General features: G+C 38.9%; 1 protein-coding gene across 2 annotated transcripts in view; it reads left to right on the top strand.

Moving 5' to 3' along the window:
- Positions 1-11,984, top strand: part of itga1 (integrin, alpha 1) — a 75,234-nt gene extending 63,250 nt beyond the window's left edge. For both annotated transcript variants that reach the window (XM_058989370.1, XM_058989376.1), the window contains exons 18-30: positions 294-404; positions 871-956; positions 1,563-1,698; positions 2,349-2,426; positions 2,783-2,859; positions 3,370-3,459; positions 5,835-5,937; positions 6,666-6,779; positions 7,089-7,193; positions 7,714-7,818; positions 8,104-8,202; positions 8,703-8,819; positions 9,395-11,984. In XM_058989370.1, coding sequence (XP_058845353.1) covers positions 294-404; positions 871-956; positions 1,563-1,698; positions 2,349-2,426; positions 2,783-2,859; positions 3,370-3,459; positions 5,835-5,937; positions 6,666-6,779; positions 7,089-7,193; positions 7,714-7,818; positions 8,104-8,202; positions 8,703-8,819; positions 9,395-9,448 — 1,275 coding nt within the window. In that variant the 3' untranslated portion in view covers positions 9,449-11,984. The remainder of the gene's footprint in view (positions 1-293; positions 405-870; positions 957-1,562; positions 1,699-2,348; positions 2,427-2,782; positions 2,860-3,369; positions 3,460-5,834; positions 5,938-6,665; positions 6,780-7,088; positions 7,194-7,713; positions 7,819-8,103; positions 8,203-8,702; positions 8,820-9,394) is intronic.
- The last annotated feature ends 1,407 nt before the right edge of the window (positions 11,985-13,391 follow it).

A 13,391-nucleotide genomic window follows, 5' to 3' on the forward strand; every position in this document is an offset into this window, starting at 1 on the left:
TTCCTCTGAATTCAGTTGTTTAATTGAGTTTCAAAATACTTTCTATGACATGTGGTGCATCATACCTGTTATACAAACAGAATACTCCTTGATTCACTTGGCTGGCCATCCTCTTATTCTACTCCAGGAAAGTGCTTGGCGTTTCCTCTATTTATCTTATCCTGGGACCTCCGAGCTGGGACTATCCAGGGAAAACCAGGAAAGATGGAATGAACTAAAACTAGTTTTACATGAAAGGAAAAAAGGCCTCTCTGTATTATAGAATTAATTTACTGGTCTGTGTTTCCCTCCAGGATAAGCCTGATTTTAAGGATTCTGTGAAGGTTATGCTGGAATTTAGACTCTCCGATGAGGAAAAAGGTCCAGTTCTAGACAGCCAGCTTCCAACCTCAATAACTGAATCTGTAAGAGAAGTACTATATTATTTAACTGTCAGTGATTTTAAATTTACATTTTCTCTAAACATGACACAAGTATCAGAGACAATGAAATAAATCACCTTATTGACTTATACGTAAATAAATCACCTTATTGACATATGACTGCTATAGAGGTTATAGAATCATTGTATTGTCCGCATTGGATACAGAAACAAAAAGGTCAGTAATAATTTGCTTGTACATGTACTTTTAAGCACACAAACCACCAGCCTATCCCAATGCACATGTATACAATGACTTAATTCATACCATTACTTTACCCAGTCGATTATAAATGCATCACAAAGGACACGCTGGCTACCAATGCATGACACATACAGTATGTGGGTGTCGTTTGTTTTACTAGTACATCAAAGTGCAAAACGATTAGAGACAGGGCTCATGTATTCAGTTATCGTGTTGTTTAAAATGAGATTTTGGATTGTTTTAGATCCCCTTCACAATGAACTGTGGAAAGGATGAGAAGTGCATCACAAATCTACATCTTCATTCTGAAGCCGATATAAAGGGAGACAGGTACTGGTGTTCGGCAGACTGGTCTCTTTTACACGCCATGAAAATCAGTCAGTAAAAGACAATTGGCCCACTGTATTAGGGGTCGTGCAAAATTATCGACATTCTCTGAAAGCACTATGTACACTTGCTATATGCTTGATGATCATTTTGAACTACCCCTTAGACAGCATAAAGTTACAAGGATGAGATTCAAAAGGTAAATAAATAATTTTTGCTTCCAAATTCACTATGTACTGGGAGCCACCTACTGGCTGGTGTCTGCCATTACAGTACAGTTAGTAAGACTTCAAATTAAAACTCGTAACACATGCATTCCCTGCCTCTTATTTGAAAAAATGTAACTTTAAAAACAATAGTTTATCTTTAAAGCTGAGACTAGTAACATATGCATTCAAGCTGTTTGAAACATGAAATAAAGCTTAAACCAGAAAAGGGAATTATTCAGTGTGGATGCTTTGGCTGCATTGAGCATGTCATTTAACTGTTGCTCATGGAAAGACTGCTTGTTTTTTTTTTTGTTTTGTTTTTTTTTTGATGCATTGAGAATGTCTTTTAACTGTTGCTGGTAATGAAATGACTGCTTTTTTTGCATTCTTTCCTTCACAGGTCTTCCCCTTTCATCATTAAACCTGGTTGGGAGAAGTTCGGTGTAGCAGTAACCATTAAAAACAACAAGGACAGTGCATACAATACTAGAATACTGATTAGCTACTCCAGAAACATCCATTACGTCAGGACTGAGGTAAGGGGTTAGAATAGTGATTAGCTACTCCAGAAACATCCATTACATCAGGACTGAGTAAAGGGATTAGAATTATTTGCCAGAATTATTCGCCAAATTACTGGATATAAGGAGAGGCCCTGGAGAGAGTCCAATGAAGAGCAACCAGACTCATCACAGGGTGTAAAGGAATGAGCTGTGAAGAACTGACTCTGTTCAGCCTGGAACAGCGAGGCTGAATATCTTGGATCCTTTAAGACCCGACTTGATAAAGTTTTGTGATCAATCAGCTACTTGGAACTGGACAAGCTCAAATAGAGCGCATGGCCTCCTTTCATTTCTATATTTTCTTCCATTCTCATGTTTTTAGATTTCCTTAGGAAAGGGAACTGCAATCTGGACCTCTTAGCACACTGTTGTATTGCTTACATAAGAACATAAGAAAGTTTACAAACGAGAGGAGGCCATTCAGCCCATCTTGCTCATTTGGTTGTTAGTAGCTTATTGATCCCAGAATCTCAAGCAGCTTCTTGAAGGATCCCAGGGTGTCAGCTTCAACAACATTAGAAAAGGGGACCAGTCTGTACCTCTGAGGAAACTGTTGTATTGCTTATATGAGAGAAAGAAAGACGTTGCCCTAAACATGTTCTGTGTTTTCTTCCTTATTGTAGCCTAGAGAGAAAGACTGTGAATCTAATCATAACATCACATGTGCAGTGGGATATCCATTCCTGAGTAAGGGAGACATGGTGAGAGCACAGCTTATTCTACAATTATTATTACTGCCCATGGTATACTGTAGAATACAATGCACATGTACAATATCCGACTTTATGCAGCATGAAAACACTTTGCCTCATGTTTATGGTGGGAAATGTTGTTTTTACAGGAGACATCTGTGGGGTCCTGTTTCAAATCAAGTAAAGGCATTATAATGAATCATATCTCCTCTAGATTTGACCATCCCGCTGTTTGTTTCCTTTTGGATATGGTTAGATTTACTTGACCGAACATCAGTCATGTACAGTAATACATGTTTATAAAACATTCATTCCGTGATTGAAATATATCTATCCTAATAATTACATGCACTTTCTTCATTTAGGATACCTTTAACATCATATTTCAATTCAATATCTCATATTTCCTGGAGAATATTACTATCCATTTATACGCAACAAGGTAAGACTCGACACCTGTGCTAGCTTGCAGCACAATGCTATCTTTCATGTCATCTGTATGACTCCAGTGCTTTTGTCATCTACTCCTCAATAATGCACCCTTTCTGTAAGAATAATGGCATGGGCTCTTGTAGCACTTATATAGATATAGTCATCCTGCACCTGTCTGAGCAACATTACATTTCCTCTGATGTTGTCCTGCAGACATTTAAACAGCATTCTGGGCTTGTGTCAGACTTTCCTATTGGTTCACTGGCATGGCTCGAAGTTTTCAGTCAATGCGATGGAGTGTTCTCAGTAGAACAGGAACAGTCCAAGGGAATTCCAAGAAGTGCTTTCACTGGAACTGGAATCTCCACATACAGGGATTCCTTGCACTCGTAGATTGAAACAGAGAAGGAAGGAAATACATTAACAATGCACATCCCAATTCATTCTGGTCTTTTCTGGCTGTTGTTGTTTTTGATGCTTTTTTTCCAAAGCTTTGTTGTATAAATTATTCTTATTATAGTGACAGTGAAGAGCCAGATGCCACTCTTTATGACAACTTTAACACCATTATGATTCCAGTAAAATACGAAGCTGGTGTGCGTTTTTCAAGGTAAGTACTGTAATAACTTGTTTTTAGAACCCATTTTGCAAATCTGTTGTGGTTTTGTTTGGCATGTTTTCGGTTTTCTTCATTTCTGGAAAGTGAGCTGCAATTATGTTTTTAACCACTAGGCTACCAAATTCTTTCAATGCTGTGTTTTGCAATAAAACACAGTTGTACACATACAGCACTGATGCAGGTGTGAGATACTATAATAATGTATTCATGTGCACAGGATAAACAAATTCATGTGCAACATAAGGAAAAAAAATACCTAGCACAGACCTCCACCTGCCATTTAAATCATGTGACAAAGAGACCTTTCAATTCCCCACGTACTCTCTCTATATGTACTGTATGGGTTACACTTTCCATGAAGTGTCTCTAATTACTGTAAAGAGTAAATGCATGTGTACTTACACATAATAGCAATGCTGTTATGCAGTGTTACAATGTAGTTAATGTGGAATTGTTTGCACCCAAACCGAACCCTAGCCCTAACCCTAACACTTTTCTGATACACTTGTGAACTTACATATATCGTGCCAAAAGATTTCCACATTGAGTACATTGTAACTATGCATATGTGGCGGAGTGTCCCGCCCCTATTTATTATTATTTGTATTTGTTTGCAACGCGGATAAAAGCGCCGCGTCTTTTGGTATTGTTTTTTATATTTATAATTTAAAACCCGTGAGGATGCTTGATAAATATAAAAAATATAAAAAAGAATACTAAAAGACGCGGCGCTTTTATCCGCGCCGCAAACAAATACAAATAATAATAAATAGGGGCGGGACACTCTGCCACAGCATAATAAAACTGTAATGATGTGTAAGTACATATGTATTTACTCACTATCTACTTGGTAAATACACAATAATCAGAGACACCTGTTGTATGCAGAGTAAATGGGGCCAGCAGACTGGTTTACTGTAACATGAGAGGCCTCCACCTTTGTCCTGTGCGTCAAAGTTAATTTCAGTCTAATTTAAATATAATTTTGGACTCCCACTTTGTCAGATGAAGTAGTTCAGTTGCATGCAGTGACACACACTTTGTCAGGTGAAGTAGTTCAGCTGCATGCAGTGACACACACTTTGTCAGGTGAAGTAGTTCAGCTGCATGCAGTGACACACACTTTGTCAGGTGAAGTAGTTCAGTTGCATGCAGTGACACACACTTTGTCAGGTGAAGTAGTTCAATTGCATGCAGTGACACACACTTTGTCAGGTGAAGTAGTTCAGTTGCATGCAGTGACACACACTTTGTCAGGTGAAGTAGTTCAGCTGCATGCAGTGACACACACTTTGTCAGGTGAAGTAGTTCAGTTGCATGCAGTGACACACACTTTGTCAGGTGAAGTAGTTCAGCTGCATGCAGTGACACACACTTTGTCAGGTGAAGTAGTTCAGCTGCATGCAGTGACACACACTTTGTCAGGTGAAGTAGTTCAGTTGCATGCAGTGACACACACTTTGTCAGGTGAAGTAGTTCAATTGCATGCAGTGACACACACTTTGTCAGGTGAAGTAGTTCAGTTGCATGCAGTGACACACACTTTGTCAGGTGAAGTAGTTCAGCTGCATGCAGTGACACACACTTTGTCAGGTGAAGTAGTTCAGTTGCATGCAGTGACACACACTTTGTCAGGTGAAGTAGTTCAGTTGCATGCAGTGACACACACTTTGTCAGGTGAAGTAGTTCAGTTGCATGCAGTGACACACACTTTGTCAGGTGAAGTAGTTCAGTTGCATGCAGTGACACACACTTTGTCAGGTGAAGTAGTTCAGTTGCATGCAGTGACACACACTTTGTCAGGTGTGTAACTTTAATTATTAGAAAAGTCCCCTCCCCCGCCCCCTGTTTTAGGTGGCTGATGGCACAACCCAGGTGACAATCATATAACTCGTTTTTACCTAATCTGCACTGCCACTGCACACAGCTTTAGTGTTAGTTATAATTAGAGGCTAGAAAGAGAGAGACCAGTATTTTTTCAATTTGTAAAAATTATAAATGTTCTAACGTCATCACTAGTAACCAATGAGAGAGCACTCTGAATTACGCGACAGGTGTCACAGCCTAATGCTCACCCCAACTAACTTTCACCTGTGAATTTTGGCCGAGGCTAAAAATGACAAGCGTGAAAATTAGGCGATGTGAGCATTAGGCTGTGACATTGGCGTGAAAAAACTTTCAAATTCCACGCTTTTTATTTCAGTGTGCAAAAGTGTGTTAGATTTTGTAAATCAAACCCTCAATAGAAAATGATACAGTTATACAACACCAACATCATGGCTTTTCCCCCACAAACCAAAGGTTACATTTATTATTCAATTCAGTCTGTATTCAGTTGTCAGCTGTAACATGTGCTTCTGTTCTAGTTCCATCAGAGAGTATCATTCAGTAATAAAGGAGGAAGAAAGTATACCAAGTGTATTAAACACTACTGAGTTGATTGGGGATGAAGTGAATATCAGCTATGTGGTAAGAAGGAGGAACTCATCTTACAGATATGCATCACTAGATCCGCTTCGGTCACCATTTTTTATTTACAGTTTTAGAAATGTTTCAAACAGTTTTGGTGAACTTCATGGGGTTTGAGAAGTTGGCTTGCATTAAAATAGATTCCGAGTTACAATTAAACACCCAGTGACTGAAGGGGGTATAGCCTTGTTCCCATTATATTGTTCATTACACACCCCTGCCTTACCTGTAACTGCCACAGTCATAACACACCTAGAGCTATGGACGCAAGTTTTGCATTACCTATAATTTTAAGATTAACACCAAAGAAACTGCAAAATAATATCACAAATATCTGCCGGAAGCCATAATAGTAGTACAGTATTTCGTGTTCGATTTTGAAATGTCACATTTCTTCATATGTCATAATTTATGTCAGTTTTTCGTTAAATATATGGAAAACTACAAAGCAGTATGTCATTAAATATGTTAATGAAACACTATGTAGCAGGTTTCATTTGACTTTATGAAGCAAAATTAGTTAATTATATTGGGTGATATATATATATATATATATATATATATATATATATATATATATATATATATATATATATATATATTGGTTGCTGCTTTTAGTGATGAAGTCTTAAGCAGTTTATCAGGAGTTGTGGAATTACAGATCAGTTTTTACCTGTGGTTCACATCATCAGTGTTACACACACTTGCTTTCCCTATCACCCTAACAGATTGAGAGAGAAGCACATCGGCCAATGCCTCCTCTCACACTGGAGATCCTGTTTCCCTACCAGTCTCCACGAAAGAATACCCTATTATACCTGACAGCTGTGAACACTTCAATGGTAAGACTATTCTCTTTGCACACTGCAGCATGTGTATATAAACGATTGAGAGTTAATCAGAGAAATTCAAACTTTAGAATTCTGCTGCACTGTTCTGTGAGCAGCCGTGGCTGTGTTCCACAAACTTGCAATCAATTCCTTTTTTGATTTTATTTTCTTTGCCCATCAGCTAACCTACTGGATCAGCAAACATTTGCTTAGTGGCACACAGTCCTGTACACAGTATACAGTCCATGAAAAGTGTGATAAATCTGTAGCACAATCACATTTAACCTATGACTAAAAAGTACTTTTTTTTAATATATACAGAACGTGAAATGTAAGGCACACCATCTGGTCAACCCATTCAATATAAGCCCTGCAAATCCTTATGTGTCGTCCCCACTGAAGGAGACGCTCAACAGCTATGTTGTGGTGAGTCCCCGCTGTCACTATAGCCCAGCACATGCTTTAATTGAGTCATCTATTGTTGAAGAGCGAGTATCAAATAAAAAAAATAAAAAACAATTCTGACCCCTTACCTTTCTATGATGCTTGACATAGAGTTGGTCATATAATGTGTTCAGATGAGTTTCATGTAGCCTGAGTGAGTAAGGTGCTTCCAGCTGTTCTGAATGGTTAGCTCCAAGTTGATGTAATGTGCCGCCTCTCTCAGCTTCCTCTCTGTGGTACATGACTGTGGTATTTGTATGTACACCTGAAGAGCAGCATTGAGACTATTTGTATGTACACCTGAATAGAAGCAGAAAGGGAAGATTATTTCTATTTCATAATTCATCCAGATATTACATGTATAAAACTTTAACTGTATAAAAGTTTTACAAAAGATCTTAGAAACTGAAGTACTCACATGCTATATTAAAAAATGTCAGTTCTTTGCAATGTATGTTGCTCTTTTGCTAGGTTGCCTGTCACTTTTAATATTTTTCCACAGGGGTGTAATACCTCTAGATGTGAATCCCTCCGGTGTGCTATAGATCCTTCACAGACAACTCAAGTAAATATTACACTGCGAGTCTGGAGACCGGCCTTCAGGAAAGTAAGCGTCACCTGGACCTAGTTCACTTATTTTACATGTTCATATAATGGGTTACAATGACCTAGCTGTACCACTAGGTGACACTGTTGACACTTCTGGACCTAGTTCACTTATTTTACATGTTCATATAATGGTTTACAATGACCTAGCTGTACCACTAGGTGACACTGTTGACACTTCTGGACCTAGTTCACTTATTTTACATGTTAATTTAATGGGTTACAATGACCTAGCTGTACCACTAGGTGACACTGTTGACACTTCTGCTGTGCTTTTTCCTTTCAGGCTGATTTTTCAAGTTTAAATTTGCTTGTTCGTGCAATGCTGAAAATTACTGACCCTTCTTCAGTTATCCTTCTAAACACAGACAGTGAAACCAGACTGGTGAGTACTATTAGATACTGTTAAATTTTAAATAGTCCTGTGTTGAAAAATCAGTCATAAAAATTGGTCTCTCTTCAATCTGTTTAACATTGAAATCAGAATGAAGTACCTCAGATCTTGGTTTAATAGCTGCACGATTAATTGCTCTATTTATGTTAGAAACATCATAACCACATTCTAAAAAACACATATATTAATGTTTTAAGTGCATGATACATATTTAAATACTATATAGTACGCATACATTTAGTCCCTTCAGATCTGTAGACCTGTGTATTATTTTTCAGTACCAGAAACATCAAAATAATAATAATAATAATAAACACATATGTTTAAATACAGTTATTAATGTTAAATAATAATAATAAAACAATTTAAGAAAACAGGAAATAAATATTATGACAGTGAGGTCAGACTGTGGCGGCCCATTCATTATCATAATAAGAAAGACGAGGGGAAGCACGGCTGGGTTTCATACACTTGTATTTTCTCATATGCAGGTAACAGTAAAGGTGTCGAAGGAGTCCCCTAGTGGAATACCTCTCTGGATCATTATACTCATGAGTGTGCTCATTGGCCTCTTGATACTGGCACTGGTGATTTTTGGATTATGGAAGGTGAGTGAGTACTACTACTAATACACTGCTCTGAAACCCAGAGGTCTCATCATCACCCAGCCAGCCAGGGAGGGAGAGGCTGAGAAACACCCCAATGCTCTACATGAAATAGAAAGAACCTCCCAATGCTCTATATAGAATAGAAATAACCTCCCAATGTTCTATATAGAATAGAAAGAACCTCCCAATGCTCTATATGGAATAGAAAGAACCTCCCAATGCTCTACATGGAATAGAAAGAACCTCCCAATGCTCTATATGGAATAGAAAGAACCTCCCAATGCTCTACATGGAATAGAAAGAACCTCCCAATGCTCTAAATGGAATATCAATACCAATGCCTTATCTTAGAGCTGTATGTTAACACATGCCATCGGAAATCACGTTGGAACCTCACAGGAAGAATGGTTTCCTTTTCTCATGTATACTCAATAATGGAGTTTGTTCTTCAGAACTGAAAGAGTTAAAGGAAAGCTGAAACTCTTCCTGATTTGTTAGTGGCTTTTGTTTCTGTTGTGTCTTTGATGGTAGAACACAAAACTGAATTGCATTGTTATTGCTGTCTTTAATAACAGGCTGGCTTTTTCAAGAGGCCGTTGAAAGAAGCAACAAAAGAGGAGAAGTGGTAGAAGCGTCTGCACACAAATCTTCCATCTCCTATCCTCAGGACTGTGTTTTAATTTAAGCATTACACTGTGTACAGAATGGCTATGCAGTGTCTTGCATTTCACATGTTTGGTTTTTTTTGCCTGCTGAGTTTGCATTCTTTTTTGTCACCACAGGCGGCGCTATCACCACAGTTAAGCAAAGTTGTTTTTTTTTTACTGAAATTAGAAAGCATTTAAAAAAGTACATCAGTACATCCCATAGGGAAATACGACATACCTTGGATAACATTTTAATCACAGTGTGGCTGTCTGTCCTTATATTATAGTGACTTATTGAAAGTGCCAAATAACAAGACAAACAACGCCTGCAATAACGATAAATGTGATTGTTTCTGCTGTTCAATGGAATGGAAGCATTGAATAATTGCACACAGTTATCTGAGAGAGAGAGAGAGAGAGAGAGAGAGAGAGAATGAATGAATAGCAGTGCCATACTTCATATGTAATCCTAAAGATAATATACCCTAGTATTACACTTCCAAACTGTTACACTTCTCATGACCAGAAAGCACACAGTGCCAGACATTATTGTTGTTTTGTCATGAGTATAGTATGAAACTCCACATCTCACATTGGATGAGGCAGGAGGACGTGCAAGGCATCAGTGTGCACTCAAATTGCCTGTAGTTGAAAGCATTTCACTGTAAGTTCTGCTCCTTACAAACAGTTACTAAGCCACCCACTGCTTGAAATTACATCATTTTATACATCTGTTAACAGTTTATATATATATATATATATATATATATATATATATTGTAAATGACTCGCACCACTCACAGTTCTTTGCCCCTTTAAAATCAGACCCAGGATGCATGAAATTGATTTTTTACAACATGACACGCTATTTCTTTTAATAAACACAATAAACAAAAACCAAACACAAAATAAACACCTAGCTCCTCAATGAGCACTAACTAACACACAGGAACCTAACTAGCATAGGCCAGCTGGGCCATTGTTTCCGCTTGCCTGCTAGGAAGCAGCACACCTCTTCTGCCTCCTTCTCCACCACAGCCCCAATCAAACTGACTGCCCATCTTTTTATCCCCTGCACCTGGCTCTAATTTAATAATAAACACCAGGTGCAGGGGATAATTAAGCAATAAAACAATAAAGCAAAAACAATCAAACAATAAAAGAAACTAACAAAAAGGTGCCTGCCCACATATCCTACGCAGGGAGGATTTTAACCCCCTCCCTGCTGTCTTACTATATATATATATATATATATATATATATATATATATATATATATATATATATATATATAGTTAAAGAAAAAACATAGTATTATACTGTATATGAATGTGTTTATTTAAAATAAGAGTTTTATTTTTAAATTAAATTGTGCTTGAAAAGTAAAAATGCTGAGCATTATCACTCTGAAGAGATGTAGTGTGCATTCGTTTAGACTGAAGTATTTACAAATGGTACATTTCTATGACTAGCATTTTATACATAGGCATTGCTTGTGTGTCCACTGGTTTTAAGCATTACCACGGTTGTTTTGAAAAAGCTATCAGCCTATTCCCAAATCTTCAACACAAATAACGTGCAGTTCTGCACATAACATGGCAGAGTCATCTTTAGAAGATGGGTCTAAAACGTGGCAGTGTTTCGTATGTATGGCATTGCCGGTCTGTTCAATAGCATACAGTTGATGACAAACTTGATTTCCAGTTTTACAAGAACACTGTTCTTTTCAAGTCATTGAATTTCTGTAGAATAAAAAATAAAAAATAATAATAAAGGATTGGAATTTTGTCTGTGCTCTGCATCTTATAACTTTGTTGTTTTGCTTTATTATTATTATTATTATTATTATTATTATTATTATTATTATTATTATTATTATTATTATTATTATTATTCACTTTGACACACATGCAGTACTTTGAAGTATGTGAATACATTTTGTATTAGAGTAATGTTTTGTTTCAGATTTGAGCACCATTGTTTTGCTGCTTTTTTCAATAAGATTTTGCACATACTGTACATGTAATGAACAATGCATGTGTTAGTTCATTTCCTACTTTAAAGGAGCCTTCAGGCTTTCAAATCCATTTGCTTGCACTTATTAGACTCTTATCAGGCATACTGTCTATCTACAAAACAGCTTCTCCAGTTGAGCAGAAGTATCTTTAGCATAACTCTAAGGGGATCAGTTATAATGTTATGCAAAACAGAAGCACAGTGCATCTATTTTAAAGTTGGTCAGCACTCCTTTCATTTGTAACATTATATGAAAGTGTACAAATAACTATATGAATATATGCGTGGAAAATAATGTAAGACAAGCCTAATTTGGCACCCGTAGCATTTGAAATTAATAATTTAAGCATTATATTGTTTGTCGTCTGCACTGTATAACTGAAAAAAAAATGTTTTAAATGCAAAGCACTGGTTTAAATTCCGTACCTTCAATAGCACAGAAAAAATGCTTTGAAATACTGTCACTGAAATATCTTTTTTAATAAAAACTAAAGTGTACAGACATGTGCATTGTGTTTCCTCCTGTTTTCAAACGCATAACCTAATACTGCATCTCTATGTGGTGTATGGTATTTAGTGTCTGGAAATCAGATAAAAGCATTGTGTTCCTCTGTATAACGGGCAGAGCAGTGTTGTGTGACGCACTGCGTTATGAATAAACAGTGCAGCGGGCAGGGCAGTGTTGTGTGATGCTCTGCGTTATGAATAAACAGTGCAGCGGGCAGGGCAGTGTTGTGTGATGCGCTGCGTTATGAATAAACAGTGCAGCGGGCAGGGCAGTGTTGTGTGATGCGCTGCGTTATGGATGAACAGTGCAGCGGGCAGGGCAGTGTTGTGTGATGCGCTGCGTTATGGATGAACAGTGCAGCGGGCAGGGCAGTGTTGTGTGATGCGCTGCGTTATGGATGAACAGTGCAGCGGGCAGGGCAGTGTTGTGTGATGCGCTGCGTTATGGATGAACAGTGCAGCGGGCAGGGCAGTGTTGTGTGATGCGCTGCGTTATGAATAAACAGTGCAGCGGGCAGGGCAGTGTTGTGTGATGCGCTGCGTTATGGATGAACAGTGCAGCGGGCAGGGCAGTGTTGTGTGATGCGCTGCGTTATGGATGAACAGTGCAGCGGGCAGGGCAGTGTTGTGTGATGCGCTGCGTTATGGATGAACAGTGCAGCGGGCAGGGCAGTGTTGTGTGATGCGCTGCGTTATGGATGAACAGTGCAGCGGGCAGAGCAGTGTTGTGTGATGCGCTGCGTTATGGATGAACAGTGCAGCGGGCAGAGCAGTGTTGTGTGATGCGCTGCGTTATGGATGAACAGTGCAGCGGGCAGGGCAGTGTTGTGTGATGCGCTGCGTTATGGATGAACAGTGCAGCGGGCAGGGCAGTGTTGTGTGATGCGCTGCGTTATGGATGAACAGTGCAGCGGGCAGTGTTGTGTGATGCTCTGTGTTATGAATAAACAGTGCAGCGGGCAGGGCAGTGTTGTGTGATGTGCTGCGTTATGGATGAACAGTGCAGCGGGCAGGGCAGTGTTGTGTGATGCGCTGCGTTATGGATGAACAGTGCAGCGGGCAGGGCAGTGTTGTGTGATGAGTTGCGTTATGGATAAACAGTGCAGCAGACAGTGTTGTGTGATGCTCTGTGTTATGAATAAACAGTGCAGCGGGCAGGGCAGTGTTGTGTGATGTGCTGCGTTATGGATGAACAGTGCAGCGGGCAGGGCAGTGTTGTGTGATGCGCTGCATTATGGATGAACAGTGCAGCGGGCAGGGCAGTGTTGTGTGATGCGCTGCGTTATGGATGAACAGTGCAGCGGGCAGGGCAGTGTTGTGTGATGCGCTGCGTTATGGATGAACAGTGCAGCGGGCAGGGCAGTGTTGTGTGATGTGCTGCATTATGGATGAACAGAGCAGC

The sequence above is a fragment of the Acipenser ruthenus genome, chromosome 2 (genome assembly GCF_902713425.1).
Source record: "Acipenser ruthenus chromosome 2, fAciRut3.2 maternal haplotype, whole genome shotgun sequence".
In the NCBI taxonomy this organism is placed as follows: Eukaryota; Metazoa; Chordata; class Actinopteri; order Acipenseriformes; family Acipenseridae; genus Acipenser; species Acipenser ruthenus.